At 47.8% G+C, this 26,046-nt stretch overlaps 1 protein-coding gene across 1 annotated transcript; it reads left to right on the top strand.

The window, feature by feature from the left end:
• Positions 1-693: 693 nt before the first annotated feature.
• LOC106581404 (START domain-containing protein 10) lies at positions 694-24,227 on the top strand. Its single transcript, XM_014163451.2, has 6 exons — positions 694-1,512; positions 16,888-17,035; positions 17,138-17,241; positions 20,588-20,705; positions 21,426-21,478; positions 23,798-24,227. Exons 1-6 carry the CDS (start codon positions 1,348-1,350, stop codon positions 24,008-24,010), a joined length of 801 nt encoding a protein of 266 aa, XP_014018926.1. The 5' UTR covers positions 694-1,347; the 3' UTR covers positions 24,011-24,227.
• The last annotated feature ends 1,819 nt before the right edge of the window (positions 24,228-26,046 follow it).

The following is a 26,046-nucleotide window of genomic DNA, read 5'->3' on the forward strand; positions in this document are numbered from 1 at the left end:
TTGTGTTCATTGTCCGTAGTTTATGCCTGTCCATACCATAACCCCACCGCCACCATGGGCCCCACAGTGTCTGCCATCTGTCCGGTACAGTTGAAACCAGGATTCATCTGTGAAGAGCACACTTATCCAGCGTGCCAGTGGCCAACGAAGGTAAGCATTTGCCAACTGAAGTCGGTTACGACGCCAAACTGCAGTCAGGTCAAGACCCTGGTGAGGCCGACGAGCACGCAGATGAGCTTCCCTGAGATGGTTTCTGACAGTTTCATCAGCTGTCCGGGTGGCTGGTCTTAGACGATCACGCAAGTGAAGAAGCCTGATGTGGAGGTCCTGGGCTGGTGTGGTTACACATGGTCGGCGGTTGGTCTCTCAATATTCTAATCTCTCAATGTGCATCTCAAAGTGCACCAAATTCAGCCTTTAGCTGTTTAAATTACTTTTTTGCCGGGGGAGAATGCCCCCAGACCACCTACTGGCTTTGGGCTAAGCCTCCAATTGTCTTCAAATCCTAGAAACGTCACTTCCTAAAGGCATTTTCCCTAAGCCATCTCCCACAGTAATGGTTCTGTTGTTGAAATAGTGAGAAAATAAACAACAACAGGGAAAAAGGGTGGAGGAAGGGAGGAGAGCACCAGGCGCGCAGCTGATTTCTGGTCCCTGACAGAAGGATGTGTGTGCACGTAGCCGAGTGGGCGGTTTCTCTTCGATTGTCAATCTTTTATCGCCTCTCTGTGTGTCACCAACGCTTTCCTCTCTTCTCCACACTGCACCACCAACGACGTCGAGGAACCATAGGGGGGCACACAGCGACGCAAGGGAACTGAAATGTAAACGTGCAACGATTGATCATAACCCTCGGACTTGTCAGCCTTTCATTTCCAGCCGAGTCGCCGTGAGACAGCAGAAACATATGGCTCCCTGAAATAGCTGCTGCGGACCATATTGAACTGCAATTGATTCACGCCAGAGGGTCAATAGTGTTGTAAGATAAAAGCCGGAAAGCTTCCACTTGTGACTATAGTTTATATGAAATATATGTTATTTTTATACCGGTGTTTTTGTACGCTTTCGGTGATCCCGCGCAGCTCCCTTTTCTAACACCCATCATAACACGACTCGGTTTAGCGGGTTGCTTGCTCGGCGATAAATTAAATTGGATGAATAATTCACTCCGAGGATAGAGGAGTGCGTCGTTTAGCTCAGTCACTCTTCACCGGCGCCCGTTCGTCCCAGTTTGCCTCGGGATTGGGTTTCTTCGCCACCGGGAGTTCCCCTACCTCGGCTCGGTCTCGTCGTTGTTCTTCCCGGTGACCTGCAGAAGAGCGAGCTCGCACTCCTCGGTAACAGATCATGTCGGCGGAGTCGGTGTTGATCCCGGACGACCGGGCATTCAGCAACTTCAAGGAGGAGTGCTGGAGCGAGGAGGGCTGGAGTCAGACCTACAATAAGACGGGCATGACCGTGTGGACCCAGACTATAGGAGGAGACGAGGAGAAGTCCCTCCACAAGATTAAGGTGAGAACCGGGTAGGCCGGTAAACAGCTGAATAGAATGTGTGTAAAGCAGAGGGCACCATACGGGCTACCTCGGTCACACAGTCCCATAGTAGGAAGTATAGAATTGCCTAAATTCAAACCCTTACGTAATATAACTGAAAGGAGGGCACGGAAGTGTTATTTACAGGAAGAAAGGACAGAATGAGATCAGGGCCTGGGTCAGGTGTGTGTATCCGGGTCTGTGGCAGGATAGCCGGCAAACAGGTGTTCACATACAGTTGTTTGATGAAGGGAGGAGGGGGAGAGAGAAACAGAAGGTCAAACAGGATGTGTGTGGACTGTGTACGTGATTAATCATCTCTGACATCACACTGTAGGAGCAGGCTACTGTGGACTCAAACAGTGTGTGTGTGTGTGTGTGTGTGTGTGTGTGTGTGTGTGTGTGTGTGTGTGTGTGTGTGTGTGTGTGTGTGTGTGTGTGTGTGTGTGTGTGTGTGTGTGTGTGTGAGAGAGAGATGGAGAAGCTGCAGGTAGTCTGTTCTGCTACCTGTGAGTGTGGGCTACTGAATGGCAGGTATCTTAACTGGCACACACAGTTTTGACAGACATGACGGTCAGAGAAGGGATCCTATGATGGGTCTGGTAGGTAGGCAGTAAACCTGTTATATTAGCTGTCATCTATCTGTTCCTGAAGTGTCTGTTGGCCTGATTTGCATAATGCCACAGAGTGTTTAATGTGTGCTTAAGGAGAGGCCTTGTCTCTCTCTGCACTTGTGTGTGTGTGTGTGTTGCTCAGTTTGTATGCAGAGGTAATCTCTCTGTGTATTCATACAGGACAGGTGGACCTTCTCATAATAGCTCCACAAACACACACACACAGAGGGGGAGGACAGCAGTCTGGTTACCACACACAGAGGGGGAGGACAGCAGTCTGGTTACCACACACAGAGGGGGAGGACAGCAGTCTGGTTACCACACACAGAGGGGGAGGACAGCAGTCTGGTTACCACACACAGAGAGGGGAGGACAGCAGTCTGGTTACCACACACAGAGAGGGGAGGACAGCAGTCTGGTTACCACACACAGAGAGGGGAGGACAGCAGTCTGGTTACCACACACAGAGGGGGAGGACAGCAGTCTGGTTACCACACACAGAGGGGGAGGACAGCAGTCTGGTTACCACACACAGAGAGGGAGGACAGCAGTCTGGTTACCACACACAGAGAGGGAGGACAGCAGTCTGGTTACCACACACAGAGAGGGAGGACAGCAGTCTGGTTACCACACACAGAGAGGGAGGACAGCAGTCTGGTTACCACACACAGAGAGGGAGGACAGCAGTCTGGTTACCACACACAGAGAGGGAGGACAGCAGTCTGGTTACCACACACAGAGAGGGGAGGACAGCAGTCTGGTTACCACACACAGAGGGGGGAGGACAGCAGTCTGGTTACCACACACAGAGGGGAGGACAGCAGTCTGGTTACCACACACAGAGGGGGAGGACAGCAGTCTGGTTACCACACACAGAGGGGGGAGGACAGCAGTCTGGTTACCACACACAGAGAGGGGAGGACAGCAGTCTGGTTACCACACACAGAGAGGGAGGACAGCAGTCTGGTTACCACACACAGAGAGGGAGGACAGCAGTCTGGTTACCACACACAGAGGGGAGGACAGCAGTCTGGTTACCACACACAGAGGGGGGAGGACAGCAGTCTGGTTACCACACACAGAGAGGGAGGACAGCAGTCTGGTTACCACACACAGAGAGGGGAGGACAGCAGTCTGGTTACCACACACAGAGAGGGAGGACAGCAGTCTGGTTACCACACACAGAGAGGGGAGGACAGCAGTCTGGTTACCACACACAGAGGGGGAGGACAGCAGTCTGGTTACCACACACAGAGAGGGGAGGACAGCAGTCTGGTTACCACACACAGAGGGGGAGGACAGCAGTCTGGTTACCACACACAGAGGGGGGAGGACAGCAGTCTGGTTACCACACACAGAGGGGGGAGGACAGCAGTCTGGTTACCACACACAGAGAGGGGAGGACAGCAGTCTGGTTACCACACACAGAGAGGGGAGGACAGCAGTCTGGTTACCACACACAGAGAGGGAGGACAGCAGTCTGGTTACCACACACAGAGGGGGGAGGACAGCAGTCTGGTTACCACACACAGAGAGGGGAGGACAGCAGTCTGGTTACCACACACAGAGAGGGAGGACAGCAGTCTGGTTACCACACACAGAGAGGGAGGACAGCAGTCTGGTTACCACACACAGAGAGGGGAGGACAGCAGTCTGGTTACCACACACAGAGAGGGAGGACAGCAGTCTGGTTACCACACACAGAGAGGGGAGGACAGCAGTCTGGTTACCACACACAGAGAGGGGAGGACAGCAGTCTGGTTACCACACACAGAGGGGAGGACAGCAGTCTGGTTACCACACACAGAGGGGGAGGACAGCAGTCTGGTTACCACACACAGAGAGGGGAGGACAGCAGTCTGGTTACCACACACAGAGGGGGGAGGACAGCAGTCTGGTTACCACACACAGAGGGGGGAGGACAGCAGTCTGGTTACCACACACAGAGGGGGGAGGACAGCAGTCTGGTTACCACACACAGAGGGGGAGGACAGCAGTCTGGTTACCACACACAGAGGGGGGAGGACAGCAGTCTGGTTACCACACACAGAGAGGGGAGGACAGCAGTCTGGTTACCACACACAGAGGGGGAGGACAGCAGTCTGGTTACCACACACAGAGGGGGAGGACAGCAGTCTGGTTACCACACACAGAGAGGGGAGGACAGCAGTCTGGTTACCACACACAGAGGGGGGAGGACAGCAGTCTGGTTACCACACACAGAGAGGGAGGACAGCAGTCTGGTTACCACACACAGAGAGGGGAGGACAGCAGTCTGGTTACCACACACAGAGAGGGGAGGACAGCAGTCTGGTTACCACACACAGAGGGGGGAGGACAGCAGTCTGGTTACCACACACAGAGAGGGGAGGACAGCAGTCTGGTTACCACACACAGAGGGGGAGGACAGCAGTCTGGTTACCACACACAGAGAGGGAGGACAGCAGTCTGGTTACCACACACAGAGAGGGGAGGACAGCAGTCTGGTTACCACACACAGAGGGGGAGGACAGCAGTCTGGTTACCACACACAGAGAGGGGAGGACAGCAGTCTGGTTACCACACACAGAGGGGGAGGACAGCAGTCTGGTTACCACACACAGAGAGGGAGGACAGCAGTCTGGTTACCACACACAGAGAGGGGAGGACAGCAGTCTGGTTACCACACACAGAGAGGGGAGGACAGCAGTCTGGTTACCACACACAGAGGGGGAGGACAGCAGTCTGGTTACCACACACAGAGAGGGGAGGACAGCAGTCTGGTTACCACACACAGAGAGGGAGGACAGCAGTCTGGTTACCACACACAGAGAGGGAGGACAGCAGTCTGGTTACCACACACAGAGAGGGAGGACAGCAGTCTGGTTACCACACACAGAGAGGGAGGACAGCAGTCTGGTTACCACACACAGAGAGGGAGGACAGCAGTCTGGTTACCACACACAGAGAGGGAGGACAGCAGTCTGGTTACCACACACAGAGAGGGAGGACAGCAGTCTGGTTACCACACACAGAGAGGGGAGGACAGCAGTCTGGTTACCACACACAGAGAGGGAGGACAGCAGTCTGGTTACCACACACAGAGGGGGAGGACAGCAGTCTGGTTACCACACACAGAGAGGGAGGACAGCAGTCTGGTTACCACACACAGAGGGGGAGGACAGCAGTCTGGTTACCACACACAGAGAGGGAGGACAGCAGTCTGGTTACCACACACAGAGAGGGAGGACAGCAGTCTGGTTACCACACACAGAGAGGGAGGACAGCAGTCTGGTTACCACACACAGAGGGGGAGGACAGCAGTCTGGTTACCACACACAGAGAGGGAGGACAGCAGTCTGGTTACCACACACAGAGAGGGAGGACAGCAGTCTGGTTACCACACACAGAGAGGGAGGACAGCAGTCTGGTTACCACACACAGAGAGGGAGGACAGCAGTCTGGTTACCACACACAGAGAGGGAGGACAGCAGTCTGGTTACCACACACAGAGGGGGAGGACAGCAGTCTGGTTACCACACACAGAGGGGGAGGACAGGAGTCTGGTTACCACACACAGAGGGGGAGGACAGGAGTCTGGTTACCACACACAGAGGGGGAGGACAGCAGTCTGGTTACCACACACAGAGAGGGGAGGACAGGAGTCTGGTTACCACACACAGAGGGGGAGGACAGGAGTCTGGTTACCACACACAGAGAGGGAGGACAGCAGTCTGGTTACCACACACAGAGGGGGAGGACAGCAGTCTGGTTACCACACACAGAGGGGGAGGACAGCAGTCTGGTTACCACACACAGAGAGGGAGGACAGCAGTCTGGTTACCACACACAGAGAGGGAGGACAGCAGTCTGGTTACCACACACAGAGAGGGAGGACAGCAGTCTGGTTACCACACACAGAGAGGGAGGACAGCAGTCTGGTTACCACACACAGAGGGGGAGGACAGCAGTCTGGTTACCACACACAGAGGGGGAGGACAGCAGTCTGGTTACCACACACAGAGGGGGAGGACAGCAGTCTGGTTACCACACATAGCAGGATACACACACTGCTTGGCAGTAGCCCTCAAACCGTTACATCCTTGTGTTTCTCTCGAAACTCGTATGTATGTGTTGTGTGTGTCTCTCTAAACTCGTATGTGTTGTGTGTCTCTCTAAACTCGTATGTGTTGTGTGTCTCTCTAAACTCGTATGTGTTGTGTGTGTGTCTCTCTAAACTCGTATGTGTTGTGTGTCTCTCTCTAAACTCGTATGTGTTGTGTGTGTGTCTCTCTCTAAACTCGTATGTGTTGTGTGTCTCTCTCTAAACTCGTATGTGTTGTGTGTTGTGTGTCTCTCTCTAAACTCGTATGTGTTGTGTGTTGTGTGTCTCTCTCTAAACTCGTATGTGTTGTGTGTGTGTGTCTCTCTCTAAACTCGTATGTGTTGTGTGTCTCTCTCTAAACTCGTATGTGTTGTGTGTCTCTCTCTAAACTCGTATGTGTTGTGTGTCTCTCTCTAAACTCGTATGTGTTGTGTGTTGTGTGTCTCTCTCTAAACTCGTATGTATGTGTTGTGTGTTTCTAAACTCGTATGTGTTGTGTGTGTGTCTCTCTCTAAACTCGTATGTGTTGTGTGTGTGTCTCTCTCTAAACTCGTATGTGTTGTGTGTGTGTCTCTCTCTAAACTCGTATGTGTTGTGTGTGTGTCTCTCTCTAAACTCGTATGTGTTGTGTGTGTCTCTCTCTAAACTCGTATGTGTTGTGTGTGTGTCTCTCTCTAAACTCGTATGTGTTGTGTGTTGTGTGTCTCTCTAAACTCGTATGTGTTGTGTGTCTCTCTCTAAACTCGTATGTGTTGTGTGTGTGTCTCTCTCTAAACTCGTATGTGTTGTGTGTGTGTGTCTCTCTCTAAACTCGTATGTGTTGTGTGTGTGTGTCTCTCTCTAAACTCGTATGTGTTGTGTGTGTGTCTCTCTCTAAACTCGTATGTGTTGTGTGTGTGTCTCTCTCTAAACTCGTATGTGTTGTGTGTGTGTCTCTCTCTAAACTCGTATGTGTTGTGTGTGTGTCTCTCTCTAAACTCGTATGTGTTGTGTGTGTCTCTCTCTAAACTCGTATGTATGTGTTGTGTGTCTCTCTCTAAACTCGTATGTATGTGTTGTGTTGTGTGTCTCTCTCTAAACTCGTATGTGTTGTGTGTTGTGTGTCTCTCTCTAAACTCGTATGTGTTGTGTCTCTCTCTAAACTCGTATGTGTTGTCTCTCTCTAAACTCGTATGTGTTGTCTCTCTCTAAACTCGTATGTGTTGTGTGTGTGTGTCTCTCTCTAAACTCGTATGTGTTGTGTGTTGTGTGTCTCTCTCTAAACTCGTATGTGTTGTGTGTGTGTGTCTCTCTCTAAACTCGTATGTGTTGTGTGTGTGTGTCTCTCTCTAAACTCGTATGTGTTGTGTGTTGTGTGTCTCTCTCTAAACTCGTATGTGTTGTGTGTTGTGTGTCTCTCTCTAAACTCGTATGTGTTGTGTGTTGTGTGTCTCTCTCTAAACTCGTATGTGTTGTGTGTTGTGTGTCTCTCTCTAAACTCGTATGTGTTGTGTGTGTCTCTCTCTAAACTCGTATGTATGTGTTGTGTGTCTCTCTCTAAACTCGTATGTGTTGTGTGTTGTGTGTCTCTCTCTAAACTCGTATGTGTTGTGTGTGTCTGTGCTCAGGAGGCAGTGATGCTATGATCCTGCTCTTCTATTTATAGACTGAAATAAAAGCATGGATGCTCTCCCAGCTGATCAACTTAGAAAGTGTGAGAGAGAGATATCCAGGTTGTTGTAATGTTCTCCTCTCACAGAATGCCCACAGCAGTGAAGAACAGGGACATGTAAAGGGCAGAGGCCTTGAAACCCCAAGAGGGAGGGGGAGGTTGGGGGAGAGGTCTTCATCATCCTCATCATCATTAGCAGAATAATTATCATCATCATTATCATCAACAATATATCAGCCTGTAACCATTAGTCAGCAATATCATCAGCATCTCTATTAAACTCCCATCATCATTATACTGACACACAAAGGCAGGCTGAGCAATGCTTCTGTATGTACAGTGCATTCGGTAAGTATTCAGACCCCTTGACTTTGTTTTTTCCACTCACCAATCTGCACACAATACCACATAATAACAAAGCAAAAACATTAAAAAATAATAAGAATAATTTTTGCAAAGGTATATAAAAAAATAATATGTTACATTTACATACAGTAAGTATTCAGACTCTTTACTCAGTACTTTGTTGAAGCACCTTTGGCAGCGATTACAGCCTCAAATTTTCTTCGGTATGACGCTACAAGCTTGGCAGACCTGTATTTGGGGAGTTTTTCTCATTCTTCTCTGCAGATCCTCTCAAGCTCTGTCAGGTTGGATGGGGAGTGTCGCTGCACAGCTATTCTCAGGTCTCTCCAGAGATGTTCGATCGGTTCAAGTCTGGGCTCTGGCTGGGTCACTCAAGGACAATGAGACTTGTTCCGAAGCCAGTCAGTCCTGCGTTGTCTTGGCTGTGTGGTTAGGGTTGTTGTCCTGTTGGAAGGTGAACCTTCACCCCAGTCTGAGGTCCTGAGAGCCTTGGAGCAGGTTTTCATCAAGGATCTCTCTGTACTTTGCTCCGTTCATCTTTCCCTCAATCCTGACTAGTCTCCCAGTCCCTGCCGCTGAAAAACATCCCCACAGCATGATGCTGCCACCACCATGCTTCACTGTAGGGATGGTGCCAGGTTTCCTCCAGACGAGACGCTTGGCATTGAGGCCAAAGAGTTCAGTCTTGGTTTCATCAGACCAGAGAATCTTGTTTCTCATGGTCTGAGAGTCCTTTAGGTGCCTTTTGGCAAACTCCAAGTGAGCTGACGTGCCTTTTACTGAGGAGTGGCTTCCGTCTGGCCACTACCATAAAGTAGAGGAACTCTGGAGCTCTGTCAGAGTGACCATCGGGTTCTTGGTCACCTCCCTGACCAAGGTCCTTCTCCCCTGATTACTCAGTTTAGCCGGGCGGCCAGCTCAAAGAAGAGTCTTGGTGGTTCCAAACTTCTTCCATTTAAGAATGATGGAGGCCACTGTGTTCACGGACCCCTTTGGTACCCTTCCCCAATTCTGTGTCTCTACACAATCCTGTCTCGGAGCACTACAGACAACTCCTTCCACCTCATGGCTTGGTTTTTCTCTGACATGCACTGTCAACTGTGGGACCTTATTTTATTAAAGGCGTGTGCCTTTCCAATTCATGTCCAATCAATAAGGGGTTTCTGTTTTTTAAGTTAAATAAATTAGTAAAACTTCTAAAAACCTGTTTTCACTTTGTCGTTATGGGGTATTGTGTGTAGATTGATGAGGAAATGTTTTTATTTAATCTATTTTAGAATAAGGCTGTAACGTAACATAATGTGGTAAAAGTCAATGATTGTGAATACCTTCTGAATGTACTGTATGTGGCTGGGTTAACAAGCTGTCAGACTGCTGTTTGGACTTTCTCCAGCCCACACACGCCCCCTGAGGACTCACTCATCCCCTCTCATCCTTCTCTTCCACATCTGTCTACCTGTGTCCAGCAGAACATATGAGCTTTGACAGGCCTGGGAGAGAGAGGGGAGGGGGAGAGAGGGGAGGGGGAGAAGGAGGGATGTTTGATTAAACACAGCAGCTGACTCTAGTGCAGTCTGATGCAGGGGGAAGGGTGTGTGAATAATGTTAGAGGTTGTGTATCATGTGACTGTGAGCATCTAGTGTCTGGTCCACAGGACTTTGTTAATACATACACACATGTACTGCCAACATTGACCACTCACACATGGGATTTCAGTTTTACGTTTCACACACACACACACGCACCACAGTTTAGTCTCCGTCTCTCTCCGTCTGGTTTTTGCTCTCTCCTGCCCTCATCAGTAGAGGATTGTACTGAATTAGTTTAATAGAATTACATTGATAGTCTTCCCTCTCCCCCTCTCTTGTTTCAGTCTGCCCTGCAGACACAATCGCTTCATTATTCTCTCAACTCCATTGTGACTTTTAAGTCCTTAGTCCAACATACACACACACACACACACACAGAGAGAGTTGGGTTACTGAATCACTAGTGAAGCTGCAGTAGTAACTGATAACATAGTTCCTCATGACCACAGATAGTAGGATATATACTACTACTGTATGTGGTGAGGTACTCTGAGTCTCTCTGAGAAACATAGTTTGAAGTACTGATCCATAGTTAGAGTGTAGATTTGGCTGTTGAAAGATGGGGTTCCTCATAGTGTTCAGGGTTGTCCCCATGTGGCTGTGATTGAAAGTAGTGCTCTATGGGTTTCTCCTAGATGTTGACCAATTCTGATTTTTCGACGCCGATAGCGATTATTGGAGGACCAAAAAAAAGCCCATACCGATTAATTGGCCGTTTTTATTTATTTATATATAAAACGACAATTACAACAATACTGAATGAGCACTTTTATTTTAACTTAATATAATACATAAATAAAAATCTATTTAGTCTCAAATAATGAAACATGTTCAATTTGGTTTAAATAATGCAAAAACAGTGTTGGAGAAGAAAGTAAAAGTGCAATATGTGCCATGTAAGAAAGCTAACGTTTAAGTTCCTTACTCAGAACATGAGAACATATGAAAGCTGGTGGCTCCTTTTAACATGAGTCTTCAATATTCCCAGTTAAGAAGTTTTAGGTTGTAGTTATTATAGGAATTATAGGACTATTTCTCTCTATACCATTTGTATTTCATATACCCTTGACTATTGGATGTTCTAATAGGTACTTTAGTATTTCCAGCCTAATCTCGGGAGTTGATAGGCTTGAAGTCATAAACAGCCCTGTGCTTCAAGCATTGCGAAGAGCTGCTGGCAAATGCAGGAAAGTGCTGTTTGAATGAATGCTTACGAGCCTGCTGCTGCCTACCACCGCTCAGTCAGACTGCTCTATCAAATATCAAATCATAGATTTAATTATAATATAATAAACACACAGAAATACGAGCCTTTGGTCATTAATATGGTCAAATCCGGAAACTATCATCTCGAAAACAAAACGTTTACTCTTTCAGTGAAATACGGAACCGTTCCGTATTTTATCTAACGGGTGGCATCCATAAGTCTAAATATTGCTGTTACATTGTACAACCTTCAATGTTATGTCATAATTATGTAATATTCTGGAAAGCTAATTACGGTCTTTATTAGGAAGAAATAGTCTTCACACAGTTAGCAACGAGCCAGGCGGCCCAAACTGCTGCATATACCCTGACTCTGCTTGCACAGAACGCAAGAGAAGTGACACAACTTCCCTGGTTAATATTGCCTGCTAACATGAATTTCTTTTAACTTAATATGCAGATTTAAAAATATCTACTTGTGTATTGATTTTAAGAAAGGCATTGATGTTTATGGTTAGGTACACATTGGTGCAACGACAGTGTTTTTTTGGTGAATGTGCTTGTTAAATCATCACCCGTTTGGCGAAGCAGACTGTGATTCGATGATAAATTAACAGGCACCGCATCGATTATATGCAACGCAGGACAAGCTAGTTAAACTAGTAATATCATCAACCATGTGTAGTTAACTAGTGATTATGTTAAGATGGATTGTTTTTTATAAGATAAGTTTAATGCTAGCTAGCACCTTGCCTTGGCTCATTGCTGCACTCGTGTAACAGGTGGTCAGCCTGCCACGCAGTCTCCTCGTGGAGTGCAATGTAATCGGCCATAATTACCGATTGTTATGAAAACTTGAAATCGGCCCTAATTAATCGCCCATGCCGATTTTAATCGGTCGACCTCAAGTTTCTCCCCTCCCCCCCCATCTTCTGTCTGTGTTGTTGTGGTGTGGAGTCTTCCCTTGGCTGAGGTAACCATGGAGATGGCGTTACTGTAGGGTCGTTTTGCCGAACTCTGGTGTGTGTGTGGGCGCGCGCACGTTCTCATTTTTTAAGAGCCTGACATTGGCATAATTCTGTGCCAATGGTTTTACTATTAAACTGTCACCCCCACACACAAACAAGCTCTCTACTCTCTCCCATCCCTTCTCTCTCCACTCTACTCTCTCTCCCTTCTCTCTCTCCCCTCCCTTCTCTCTCCACTCTACTCTCTCTCCCTTCTCTCTCTCCCCTCCCTTCTCTCTCCACTCTACTCTCTCTCCCTTCTCTCTCTCCCCTCCCTTCTCTCTCCACTCTACTCTCTCTCCCTTCTCTCTCTCCCCTCCCTTCTCTCTCCACTCTACTCTCTCTCCCTTCTCTCTCTCCCATCCCTTCTCTCTCCACTCTACTCTCTCTCCCTTCTCTCTCTCCCCTCCCTTCTCTCTCCACTCTACTCTCTCTCCCTTCTCTCTCTCCCCTCCCTTCTCTCTCCACTCTACTCTCTCTCCTTCTCTCTCTCCCCTCCCTTCTCTCTCCACTCTACTCTCTCTCCCTTCTCTCTCTCTCCCCTCCCTTCTCTCTCCACTCTACTCTCTCTCTCTCTCTTTCTCTCTCTCCCCTCCCTTCTCTCTCCACTCTACTCTCTCTCTCTTCTCTCTCTCCCTCCCTGCTCTCTCCACTCTACTCTCTCTCCCTTCTCTCTCTCCCCTCCCTTCTCTCTCCACTCTACTCTCTCTCCCTTCTCTCTCTCCCCTCCCTTCTCTCTCCACTCTACTCTCTCTCTCTTCTCTCTCTCCCCTCCCTTCTCTCTCCACTCTACTCGCTCTCTTCTCTCTCTCCCCTCCCTTCTCTCTCCACTCTACTCGCTCTCCCTTCTCTCTCCCCCTCCCCTCTCTCTTCTCTGCTCTTCTTTCTCCTCTCTCCCCCCCTCCCCTCTCTCTTCTCTGCTCTTCTTTCTCCTCTCTCCCCCCTCCCCTCTCTCTTCTCTGCTCTTCTTTCTCCTCTCTCCCCCCGCCCTTCTCTCCTTTCCATTTTGATATCTGAAAATTGTTATGACCCCAACCATTTTGTAATTAACAGCCAATGTTTACTCTTTTAATTGGGGCTATGGCAGTCAATTGAAAAATATTCTAACAGTATTTCTGATTGTCTTCTCAACTCACCATCACATACTTTTAATATGGGTCTGTGTGGAGTCAATTCTAAATTAGTCTGACATAATGTATCTTATCTCACCACCACTAATGAGATGGATGTGCTTGATGCATGTCGCGTCAAAGTCAGGGGGCGTGGTCCACAGTGCGCACCTCGTCTCTGCTGTCACATCCAACCTGGATCATTATTTGGTTTTAATGTAGACCAGAGCACTGAATCCAGCTTCACACAGATATGTCCTGGCTAAGGGTTCCATGAGTTTTATGCTGCTTTCAAGACAACTGGGATTTCTGAAAAATACGAGGTCAAATCATGACGTCAGTGATCTTCAGGTCAGAAACGGATCTCTAGAAAGAGGCTCAAATTCCTGAGTTGGAATTCTGAGTTGGATGACCGTTCCAATTTTTTCTCTCCAGTCAGAGCTCGTTTTTCCCCCAGAATTCCCAGTTGTCTTGAACGCACTGAAGTCGGAAGTCAGAGATTTCCAAGTTCCGAGTTGTTTTGAACGTGTCACTAATGCTCGGAGGGAGACCGCAGGTTATTCCCTATGAGTCAGGAACCAAAACTCCTCCGTAATGACCGGTGAATGCATTGTCTGCAGCATTCGATCACAGCTCGATCAGCTGTTGGATTCCACTTACCAGCACGTCAACTGAGCCAGGATCACAGTCAAACGGATTGGGAGGTAGGTCCCAAAGTGCTCTCCAAGCTTTGGAGGTGAGCAGTCACGTGGTGTGGGACATTACTGATGCCGTTTCCTGTTAGAAATATGCAAAGCTGAGGAAGGGGGCGTGGTTCACTTTTGAAACTCTCCCATAAGAATGGTTTCCTCTGAATCCACTGACTCAGCCACTCTATAGAATGTTTTATTTTTTTTCAGTTTGTTCAGTTTCCCAAATATGTCTGTTACATAGGCAAGGAGACACATTTTCTTTTCATTACACAGAAAGTCAAGTCTTAATAAAAAATGATACACCCATTGTGAATGACAGCGTTTCCTCTCTCAATTAGAAAGATCTTTCCAACACTCCCCCTCGATAACCACCCAGCCTCTGTGTGAAATGGAACATTGTCATGCTCTGATCCCATATCTCCACATAGTTTTGAGATCAGGTGTGCTGCGGTAGATGTGGTTTGATGTAGTTTACAATGGAAGTTGCCTGCTGCAGTATATCTGAGTTCTGTGCTCAGCTCTTTTGCCACCAGTTGCTCTGTGTATCATACATTGCATACATACATACATACATACATACATACATACATACATACATACATACATATAGAGGGAGAGACATTCATATTTAGAGGGCAGAGGCCTGCCTGCCGTCCCGCCATAGATGAAGCCCCATATGTGCAAAAGCCCGCCATACGTTTCCATATGGAATCTGTTTTTCATCAATATGGCCACACAGCACACTGAACATCCCCTGTGCTGTTTCATGCTCGGGAATCATGAGACGGAACAATATGTCCTCGTGAACAGCATCCCCGGACAAAAGTCAATTCATGAGCATCTCGGCTCTCGCAGCCTATGTCCACTTGGAGAGCATTAGTTGAAGAGTTTCAGTCGTTCAGTCAGTTTCCTCTCCATTGCTAGCAATGGCATACATTCTTTAACAGTGTTATCTGACAAAGGTATTGGGGAAAGGTACAACTGAATGCCTTCAACTGAAATGTGTCTTTCGCATTCTGAATCAGAGAGGTGCTGGGGGCTTCCTTAACCCAACGTTCCCCGGGTGCCATTAACTGCCTTGCTCAGGGACAGAACGACAGATTTTTACCTTGTCAGCTCGGGGATTCGATCCAGAAACCTTTCGGTTACTGGCCCAACGCTCTAACCACTAGGCTACCTGGCGTCCCAGGTGTGAGTTTCTGTGCCTCTTCCTCCCCACACATTGTTTTCAACATATTGCGGCCGGTAATATCAAAGTCTCTTCAATCGTGTGTGGTTTCAGAGCGAATGCGGGCTTAGCCATTCACTGTGGGAATGATTCAAGTGCAACGGTCAAGTGCAGCCTTTTCCCACGTTCTAAGGGCTCTCTCTGGTTGAATTCTATCTTTTAGATTTGAATGATTTTCTTTTAGATTTTTAAGGTTAACCACATTACAAGGATTTTGAGAGACAAAGACGATTATAATCACATTTTTTTGGTATATAAACTGAACAAAAATATAAATGCAACAATTTCAACAATTCTGCTGAGTTCCAGTTCATATAAGGAAATCAGTCAATGTAAATAAATAAACTAGGCCCTAATCTATGGATTTCACATGACTAGGCAGGGGCGCAGCCATGTCCAGCCAATCAGAATTCGTTTTTCCCCACAAAATGTCTTTATTACAGATAGAAATACTCCTCATTTTCATCAGCTGGTGGCTGGTCTCAGATGATCCTGCAGGTGAAGAAGCCGGATGTGGAGGTCCTGGGCTGGCGTGGTTACACGTGGTCTGCGGATGTGAGACCGGTTGGACGTACTGCCAAATTCTCTAAAGCAACGTTGGAGGCGGTTAAGGGTAGAGAAATGAACATTAAATTCTCTGGCAACAGCTCTGGTGGACATTCCTGCAGTCAGCATGCCAGTTGCACACTCCCTCAACTTGAGACATCTGTGGCATTGTGTTGTGTGACAGAACTGCACATTTTAGTGGCTTTTATTGTCCCCAGCACAAGGTACACCTGTGTAATGATCATGCTGTTTAATCAGCTTCTTGATATTGCACACCTGTCACTAACAGGGATGTAAACAAATATGTGCATAAAATTTGAGAGAAATAAGCTTTTTGTGCGTATGGAACATTTCTGGGATCTTTTATTTCAGCTCATGAAACATGGGACCAACACTTTACATGTTGCATTTATATTTTTGTATATATATATATATATATTTTTTTTTAAATCAGGATTTTGGTAATTCTACCACGACCCCATTTTGATAACAGGCTACCCCACATGGGGTTGCAACCCCTAGTTTGGGAACTGCTGCTCTACCCTCTCTTCTCTCTGCCCTCCCAAGCCACTTGATTAAGGAAGGTTGTAACACTGTCCTTCATGTAGCTGTGTGTTTGTCCTCTGTATAGTGTTAGTGATTTACAGTTTAGGTGCTGTAGGCTAGAGACACATCTGTATCCACTGGCCCGTCTCTTCATGTAAAAACACACACAGTAGTGGAAAGGATTTGGCATCAGGGTGGTGTCCGCTGTGTATTAAAGTGAGCAGGAGTTAGGAAGTGTAGTTTGTTTGTGTGTGTGTGTTTGGTTGACTAATGGTTGACTAATGGTTGACTAATGGTTGACTAATGGTTGGCGTGTGTGTTTGGTAGACTAATGGTTGACTAATGGTTGACTAATGGTTGACTAATGGTTGACTAATGGTAGACTAATGGTAGACTAATGGTTGACTAATGGTAGACTAATGGTTGACTAATGGTTGACTAATGGTTGACTAATGGTTGACTAATGGTTGACTAATGGTTGACTAATGGTTGACTAATGGTTGACTAATGGTAGACTAATGGTAGACTAATGGTTGACTAATGGTTGACTAATGGTAGACTAATGGTAGACTAATGGTAGACTAATGGTAGACTAATGGTAGACTAATGGTAGACTAATGGTAGACTAATGGTAGACTAATGGTAGACTAATGGTTGACTAATGGTAGACTAATGGTTGACTAATGGTTGGCGTGTGTGTGTGTTTCTCCTGCAGTGCCGGATGGTGTGTAAGGACGTGCCAGCTGAGACCATGTATGATGTTCTCCATGACATCGAGTACCGGAGGAAATGGGACGCAAACGTCATCGAAACCTTCGACATCGGAAAACTCACTGTTAACGCAGACGTGGGCTACTACTCCTGTACGACACACACACACACACACACACACACACACACACACACACACACACATTCTTGGCGCTGTGTGTATGTTAATGAGGCTCCTCCTCGTCTGTGTCTAGGGAAGTGTCCCAAGCCGCTGAAGAACCGTGATGTCATCACACTGCGCTCCTGGCTGCCCATGGGCAGTGATTACATCATCATGAACTACTCTGTGAAACATGCCGTAAGTATAAACATGTACAGGCAGTGTATCCTGGTCCAGAACCCTGTACTATACCCCCTGGCCCATGGCTCTCCAACCCTGTACTATACCCCCTGGCCCATGGCTCTCCAACCCTGTACTATACCCCCTGGCCCATGGCTCTCCAACCCTGTACTATACCCCCTGGCCCATGGCTCACCAACCCTGTACTATACCCCCTGGCCCATGGCTCTCCAACCCTGTACTATACCCCCTGGCCCATGGCTCACCAACCCTGTACTATACCCCCTGGCCCATGGCTCACCAACCCTGTACTATACCCCTGGCCCATGGCTCACCAACCCTGTACTATACCCCCTGGCCCATGGCTCACCAACCCTGTACTATACCCCCTGGCCCATGGCTCTCCAACCCTGTACTATACCCCTGGCCCATGGCTCTCCAACTCTGTACTATACCCCTGGCCCATGGCTCACCAACCCTGTACTATACCCCCTGGCCCATGGCTCTCCAACCCTGTACTATACCCCTGGCCCATGGCTCTCCAACTCTGTACTATACCCCCTGGCCCATGGCTCACCAACCCTGTACTATACCCCCTGGCCCATGGCTCTCCAACTCTGTACTATACCCCCTGGCCCATGGCTCACCAACCCTGTACTATACCCCCTGGCCCATGGCTCTCTAACCCTGTACTATACCCCCTGGCCCATGGCTCACCAACCCTGTACTATAACCCCTGGCCCATGGCTCTCCAACTCTGTTCCTGGAGAACTACCCCTCTATGGGTTCTCGCTCCAACTCTGTTCCTGGAGAACTACCCCTCTATGGGTTCTCGCGCCAACTCTGTTCCTGGAGAACTACCCCTCTATGGGTTCTCGCTCCAACTCTGTTCCTGGAGAACTACCCCTCTATGGGTTCTCGCTCCAACTCTGTTCCTGGAGAACTACCCCTCTATGGGTTCTCGCTCCAACTCTGTTCCTGGAGAACTACCCCTCTATGGGTTCTCGCTCCAACTCTGTTCCTGGAGAACTACCCCTCTATGGGTTCTCGCTCCAACTCTGTTCCTGGAGAACTACCCCTCTATGGGTTCTCGCTCCAACTCTGTTCCTGGAGAACTACCCCTCTATGGGTTCTCGCTCCAACTCTGTTCCTGGAGAACTACCCCTCTATGGGTTCTCGCTCCAACTCTGTTCCTGGAGAACTACCCCTCTATGGGTTCTCGCTCTAACTCTGTTCCTGGAGAACTACCCCTCTATGGGTTCTCGCTCCAACTCTGTTCCTGGAGAACTACCCCTCTATGGGTTCTCGCTCCAACTCTGTTCCTGGAGAACTACCCCTCTATGGGTTCTCGCTCCAACTCTGTTCCTGGAGAACTACCCCTCTATGGGTTCTCGCTCCAACTCTGTTCCTGGAGAACTACCCCTCTATGGGTTCTCGCTTCAACCCCAGTTACAACCAACCGGATTCAGCTTATCAAGCAGCTAATTATTACAATCTGTTGCCCTAGACGACGTCTCCAGGAACCAGGTTGGAGTCTGGGATAGGCTCAGGGGATGGGCTCAGGGGATGGGCTCAGGGGATGGGCTCAGGGGATGGGCTCAGGGGATGGGCTCAGGGGATGGGCTCAGGGGATGGGCTCAGGGGATGGGCTCAGGGGATGGGCTCAGGGGATGGGCTCAGGGGATGGGCTCAGGGGATGGGCTCAGGGGATGGGCTCAGGGGATAACCAACTGGTTGTACAACGCTCTGCAGGTAGAAACCGAAGAGAGAGAACAGACCTGCAGAATAGTTTCCCTTGACCTCAGGGGGGAAAAATGCTACGGTAGGACTGTCCACTCTATTTAAATGAACATGCTGTGGATGGACATGTCTTGGGGTATCTTTAGTGTTGTGTGTGTGTGTGTGTGTGTGTGTGTGTGTGTGTGTGTGTGTGTGTGTGTGTGTGTGTGTGTGTGTGTGTACATAAGTACAGTTTGATAAAGGTGGGTCGTGTGTTTACAGTAAGTGGAGTATTTGCTCACTTCAGTAAGACTGTGGGTGTATTAGTTGACTTAATCCCCTGGCATTTCAATAAAGCTTTATCGGTCCGTGCCACTGCTAACGTTGGATAAAGCCTGTGTTGGATAGGACAGTGGTAGCTCAGGGTTAGATCACTCAGACAGTACAGTAAAGTAAAGCCTTGTGTTGGATAGGACAGTGGTAGCTCAGGGTTAGGTCACTCAACACTCAGACAGTACAGTAAAGTAAAGCCTGTGTGTTGGATAGGACAGTGGTAGCTCAGGGTTAGATCACTCAACACTCAGACAGTACAGTAAAGCCTGTGTGTTGGATAGGACAGTGGTAGCTCAGGGTTAGATCACTCAACACTCAGACAGTACAGTAAAGTAAAGCCTGTGTGTTGGATAGGACAGTGGTAGCTCAGGGTTAACACTCAGACAGTACAGTAAAGTAAAGCCTGTGTGTTGGATAGGACAGTGGTAGCTCGGGGTTAACACTCAGACAGTACAGTACAGTAAAGCCTGTGTGTTGGATAGGACAGTGGTAGCTCAGGGTTAGATCACTCAACACTCAGACAGTACAGTAAAGTAAAGCCTGTGTGTTGGATAGGACAGTGGTAGCTCAGGGTTAGATCACTCAACACTCAGACAGTACAGTGGCTCTGCCCTTCACCATTCGTCCTTGAGGATCTTTGAGAAGTGGAGAAGAACCTCGACTTTAGCTTATTGGAGGAGCCTTTGTAATACTGCTCTGCCTTCTCCTGTTCAATGAGACCTTACAAGGCTAGTCACCTACGGCAGGAAGGAAGGAGATAAGGGTTTGGTTTGGAATCAGACCTCCTCTTCTCTCTCTCTGAGTGATCAATGTTAAGTTGACCTCTCATGTGACTACTGCTGCTGTAAGCTTCTGCTTTCCACACGCAAACACTCAGACAAACCTGCAAGACACAAACCTAGATCCAGACAAACACAGCTACTTTGCTCACATTGAGTTTAGTGAGAGGAGTGTGTAAGAGTTGACTGCTATTGGGCAAGGCCGGGCCAGCATCAGGAACTGACAGAGATACAGAACTAGGATGTAACTGTGAGTGAGAATCCGTACTGTCACTTTACCCCTCCACAATATTACTTTCAGCAGTAAACTCCTGATCAGTGAATGTCGTGTTTTCAATTTAAACTCTGTTTAAGTGCAGGGCAGTGTATCATTTTATTTAAATACATTTTGGTTGAATGTTCTGGCACTCATGCAGAACAAACCCAAATAACTGGATTTAACTGTAAAGCAGTTGAACTGTCAGTGTTGAGACCATTTCCTCAGATGGAGGGTTCTGTGCTAACTAGGGCTGTTTCACTGTGTTTTCCTGTAGAAATACCCCCCTAAGAAGGACATGGTACGAGCAGTGTCCATCCAGACTGGCTACCTGATCCAGAGCCATGGACCGAACCACTGCACTCTTACCTACCTGGCACATGTGGATCCAAAAGGTAATACACACACACACATACAGCAGTGGAGGCTGCTGAGGGGAGGACAGCTCATAGTAATGGCTGGAATGGAGTCAATGGAATGGCATCAACCACATGGAAACCATGGAAACCACATGTTTGATACCATTCCGTTGACTCCATTCCAGGATGTATTATGAGCTGTCCTCCCCTCAGCAGCCACCAGGTGGTTAATGGAGACTTAATGAAGAGACTGAATGATTCATACTCAGGACCTTCTTTCTACAGCTATCGCCATAGTAACTATGGATCTGGAGGACAGGGTCTGTCCCTCTCATTTCTCTCTCCTTCTCATACTCTTTTTGTCTCTTTCTTCCTCCCTCTCTCTCTCCTTCTCCTCCTCTTTTTGTCTTTCTCCACCTCTCTTTCTCTCTCTCTCTCTCTCTCTCTCTCTCTCTCTCTCTCTCTCTCTCTCTCTCTCTCTCTCTCTCTCTCTCTCTCTCTCTCTCTCTCTCTCTCTCTCTCTCTCTCTCTCCCTCTCTCTCTCTTTCTCCCTCTCTCTCTATCTCTCCATCTCTGTATTGTTCTTTCTCTGTTATTCCCTCTCTTTTAAGATGGTAAAGCTCTTGATAATATCTCCATCTAATTCTCTCTAAATCACCTGTTCTGGTATGAGTGTGTGTGTGACATCTGTTAACAGTGGGTGATTTGACCGTGGGTGACACGACATGGTGTAACATCAATCTCTGTCCCTCCCAGGTTCACTACCCAAGTGGGTTGTTAACAAGTCTTCCCAGTTTCTGGCTCCCAAAGTAAGTACATTCCAGACTCCTTATGCCTACACTGCCCATCATTCCACTCCCACTGTACACACTCCCACTCCCATCACCACATTATAATGCTGAAGCGAGGAGAGAGTTGGGGGGAGTTGGGGAGAGTTGGGGGGAGTTGGGGGGAGATGGGAAGCAGGCATGTGTTACCTTCTCTCTCAGCAGAGTCTGGTTGTCTGGACCCGGTGCACACGGGAGAACACCTGTGTATAATGTATGATTCTTCCTGCTCTTCCCTGGGCTAGAAACGTGTGTGTGCTGAAATAGGCCATGGGATCTCAAGGGAATGAGGAAAAATGGGGGAGAGCCCCAGTCTAAGGCACTGCATCTCAGTGCTAGAGGCGTCACTACAGGCCCTGGTTCGATTCCAGGCTGTATCACAACCGGCTGTGATTGGGAGTCCCACCCGGGTTAGTGTTTGGCCAGGGTAGGCCGTCATTGTAAATAGGATTTGTTCTTTACTGACTTGCCTTGATAAATTAAATACAAATATATAGATCTCAGAGGTTACTACATGGTACAGCAAACCTCTCACTAGGTTACTACATGGTACAGCAGACATCTCTCTCTCTCTCTCTCCATCACTAGGTTACTACATGGTACAGCAGACATCTCTCTCTCTCTCTCTCCATCACTAGGTTACTACATGGTACAGCAGACATCTCTCTCTCTCTCTCTCCATCACTAGGTTACTACATGGTACAGCAGACATCTCTCTCTCTCTCTCTCTCTCTCCATCACTAGGTTACTACATGGTACAGCAGACATCTCTCTCTCTCTCTCTCCATCACTAGGTTACTACATGGTACAGCAGACATCTCTCTCTCTCTCTCTCCATCACTAGGTTACTACATGGTACAGCAGACATCTCTCTCTCTCTCTCTCTCTCCATCACTAGGTTACTACATGGTACAGCAGACATCTCTCTCTCTCTCTCTCCATCACTAGGTTACTACATGGTACAGCAGACATCTCTCTCTCTCTCTCTCTCCATCACTAGGTTACTACATGGTACAGCAGACATCTCTCTCTCTCTCTCTCCATCACTAGGTTACTACATGGTACAGCAGACATCTCTCTCTCTCTCTCTCTCCATCACTAGGTTACTACATGGTACAGCAGACATCTCTCTCTCTCTCTCTCTCTCCATCACTAGGTTACTACATGGTACAGCAGACATCTCTCTCTCTCTCTCCATCACTAGGTTACTACATGGTACAGCAGACATCTCTCTCTCTCTCTCCATCACTAGGTTACTACATGGTACAGCAGACATCTCTCTCTCTCTCTCCATCACTAGGTTACTACATGGTACAGCAGACATCTCTCTCTCTCTCTCTCTCCATCACTAGGTTACTACATGGTACAGCAGACATCTCTCTCTCTCTCTCCATCACTAGGTTACTACATGGTACAGCAGACATCTCTCTCTCTCTCTCTCTCTCCATCACTAGGTTACTACATGGTACAGCAGACATCTCTCTCTCTCTCTCTCCATCACTAGGTTACTACATGGTACAGCAGACATCTCTCTCTCTCTCTCTCTCCATCACTAGGTTACTACATGGTACAGCAGACATCTCTCTCTCTCTCTCCATCACTAGGTTACTACATGGTACAGCAGACATCTCTCTCTCTCTCTCTCTCTCTCTCTCTCTCTCCATCACTAGGTTACTACATGGTACAGCAGACATCTCTCTCTCTCTCTCCATCACTAGGTTACTACATGGTACAGCAGACATCTCTCTCTCTCTCTCTCTCTCTCTCTCTCCATCACTAGGTTACTACATGGTACAGCAGACATCTCTCTCTCTCTCTCTCCATCACTAGGTTACTACATGGTACAGCAGACATCTCTCTCTCTCTCTCCATCACTAGGTTACTACATGGTACAGCAGACATCTCTCTCTCTCTATCACTAGGTTACTACATGGTACAGCAGACATCTCTCTCTCTCTCTCTCCATCACTAGGTTACTACATGGTACAGCAGACATCTCTCTCTCTCTCTCTCCATCACTAGGTTACTACATGGTACAGCAGACATCTCTCTCTCTCTCTCTCCATCACTAGGTTACTACATGGTACAGCAGACATCTCTCTCTCTCTCTCCATTACTAGGTTACTACATGGTACAGCAGACATCTCTCTCTCCATTACTAGGTTACTACATGGTACAGCAGACATCTCTCTCTCCATTACTAGGTTACTACATGGTACAGCAGACAACACAACTGCTCTCTGCTGCTTGTGTTCCTTTTTATCCCTGGCTAAATGCAGATCTCTCTGTGTGTGTGTGCAGGCGATGAAGAAGATCAGTAAGGCGTGTCTAAAGTACGGAGAGTGGAAGCAGAGACACAACCCAGGCTTTAAGCCCTGGCTCTACCCTGAGCAGACTACACTTCCCACAATCCCTGTGTCCGAGCTTAGCATCCAGCACGCAGACAGCCTGGAGAACATTGACGAGAGTACACTCAGCGAGATGCAGACGCGGGAGGAGAGAGACAGCGACTAACATCACACACACTTTGTTTTTCCTCTCCAGTCAGTTTGTGTCCTGAATCACTGCCCCTATTGTCCATTATAACATGTCTCTGGATCACATTGGCTGTCTCCTGTAAAGGATCCTGAACACACACCAGTCCGCTCTCTGTTCCTCAACACTACAGATGTATGAATGTATGTAGAGTTCAATCTTAAAAACAGATTCCTACAAAGGTTTTCATATTTCATTTGTGATCCGAGTCTTTCTTAAAGTGTGTGTGTGTGTGTGTGTGTGTGTGTGTGTGTGTGTGTGTGCGTGCGCTAAATGAGGTCTGACGAATGATTGACCTGATTTAACAGATTGTTCTGGTCTGAATCCATCTCTCTCACACACACACACACACGTACACACTGTTTAATGTCACTACTGCTGTGTGGCCTAGTTTGGAACAGGGATCCCCACTCTGGGTTGGCATGGCAACTCCCCACTCAACTTAACACCAGGGAAAGACTGGGATGTTGGAGGGAAGAGTGGAGATGGGGGGAGGGAAGAGAGTGGGGGAAAGGGGGAGGGAAGAGAGTGGGGGAGTGGAGATGTGGAGGAAGTGAGAGCTCAGATGTTGACCTCCCCTTCATTGGGGGGGGGGTAGTATCTGAGAGCATTAATTGTAACTAAAACTGTCTCTCTCTCACACACACATCAATCCAGTCTTTGCAGATAGTCTGTAGGGCTATTGCTAAGGGAAGTGTTTGAGGAGGAGTTGGGGCCTGAAATGGTAACAGGCCAAATCATTGCAGTACTCCCTCTGTTTTTAGGCCCTATTTCTCAAAACACAGACATGGTTTGGTAGTTTACAATGTAATTACGTTTGGTTACCATGGGACTTCTGGGACAGGCGACTCTGAAGGGACATGATTGTTCTTTGAACTGTCACAGGGCTAAATCCTGCCCTCTAGTAAGAGACAAGTAGGCTTAGTGAAGCACCTAACACACACACACACACACACACAATTCTCATTCATATACAGTAAACTCAGTTACATCAAATAAACTTGCTCAAGTGTATTGTAGCGCTGCTCACGTGTCCACCCAGGGTGATTTCTGTAACATTAGTTTGCAGTCTGGAAAAGACCACCAGGTCGTATTCCTTCTGTCAGCACGTCCTAGTACATAACTTATCCTACAGTGCATTCAGAAAGTATTCAGACCCCTTGACTTTTTCCACTTTTTGTTACATTGCAGCCTTACTCTAGAATTGAATTAAATAGTTTTTCCACCCTCATCTACACACAATACCCCATAATGACATAGCAAAAACAGGTTTTTATATGTTTTGCATGTTTTGCAAAAACGTGACATTTACAGAACTATTCTGACACTTTACTCAGTACTTTGTTGAAGCACCTTTGGCAGCGATTACAGCCTCAAATTTTCTTCGGTATGATGCTACAAGCTTGGCAGACCTGTATTTGGGGAGTTTTTCCCATTCTCCTCTGCAGATCCTCTCAAGCTCTGTCAGGTTGGATGGGGAGTGTCGCTGCACAGCTATTTTCAGGTCTCTCCAGAGATGTTCGATCAGTTTGAAGTCTGGGCTCTGGCTGGGTCACTCAAGGACAATGAGACTTGTCCCGAAGCCAGTCAGTCCTGTGTTGTCTTGGCTGTGTGCTTAGGGTTGTTGTCCTGTTGGAAGGTGAACCTTCGTCCCAGTCTGAGGTCCTGAGTGCTCTGGAGCAGGTTTTCATCAGTAATCTCTCTGTACTTTGCTCTGTTCATCTTTTCCTCAATCCTGACAGGTCACCCAGTCCCTGCCGCTGAAAAACATCCCCACAGCATGATGCTGCCACCACAGTGCTTCCCCGTAGGGATGGTCCCAGATGTCCTCCAGATGTGACCCTTGGCATTCAGGTTAATCTTGGTTTCATCAGACCAAAGAATCTTGTTTCTCATGGTCTGAGAGTCTTTAGCTGTCTTTTGGTAAACTCCAAGCTGGATGTTACGTGCCTTTTACTGAGGAGTGGCTTCCGTCTGGCCACTCTACCATAAAGGCCTGATTGGTGGAGCAGAGA

The sequence above is a fragment of the Salmo salar genome, chromosome ssa20 (assembly GCF_905237065.1).
Source record: "Salmo salar chromosome ssa20, Ssal_v3.1, whole genome shotgun sequence".
Classification (NCBI taxonomy): domain Eukaryota; kingdom Metazoa; phylum Chordata; class Actinopteri; order Salmoniformes; family Salmonidae; genus Salmo; species Salmo salar.

Bases quoted from the DNA above. Each gene is read 5' to 3' on its own strand.
- LOC106581404 (XM_014163451.2), top strand. From the start codon at position 1,348: ATGTCGGCGGAGTCGGTGTTGATCCCGGACGACCGGGCATTCAGCAAC. The intron at 20,706-21,425 runs GTAATACACACA...TGTCCCTCCCAG, and splicing joins GGCACATGTGGATCCAAAAG to GTTCACTACCCAAGTGGGTT. The intron at 21,479-23,797 runs GTAAGTACATTC...GTGTGTGTGCAG, and splicing joins CCCAGTTTCTGGCTCCCAAA to GCGATGAAGAAGATCAGTAA.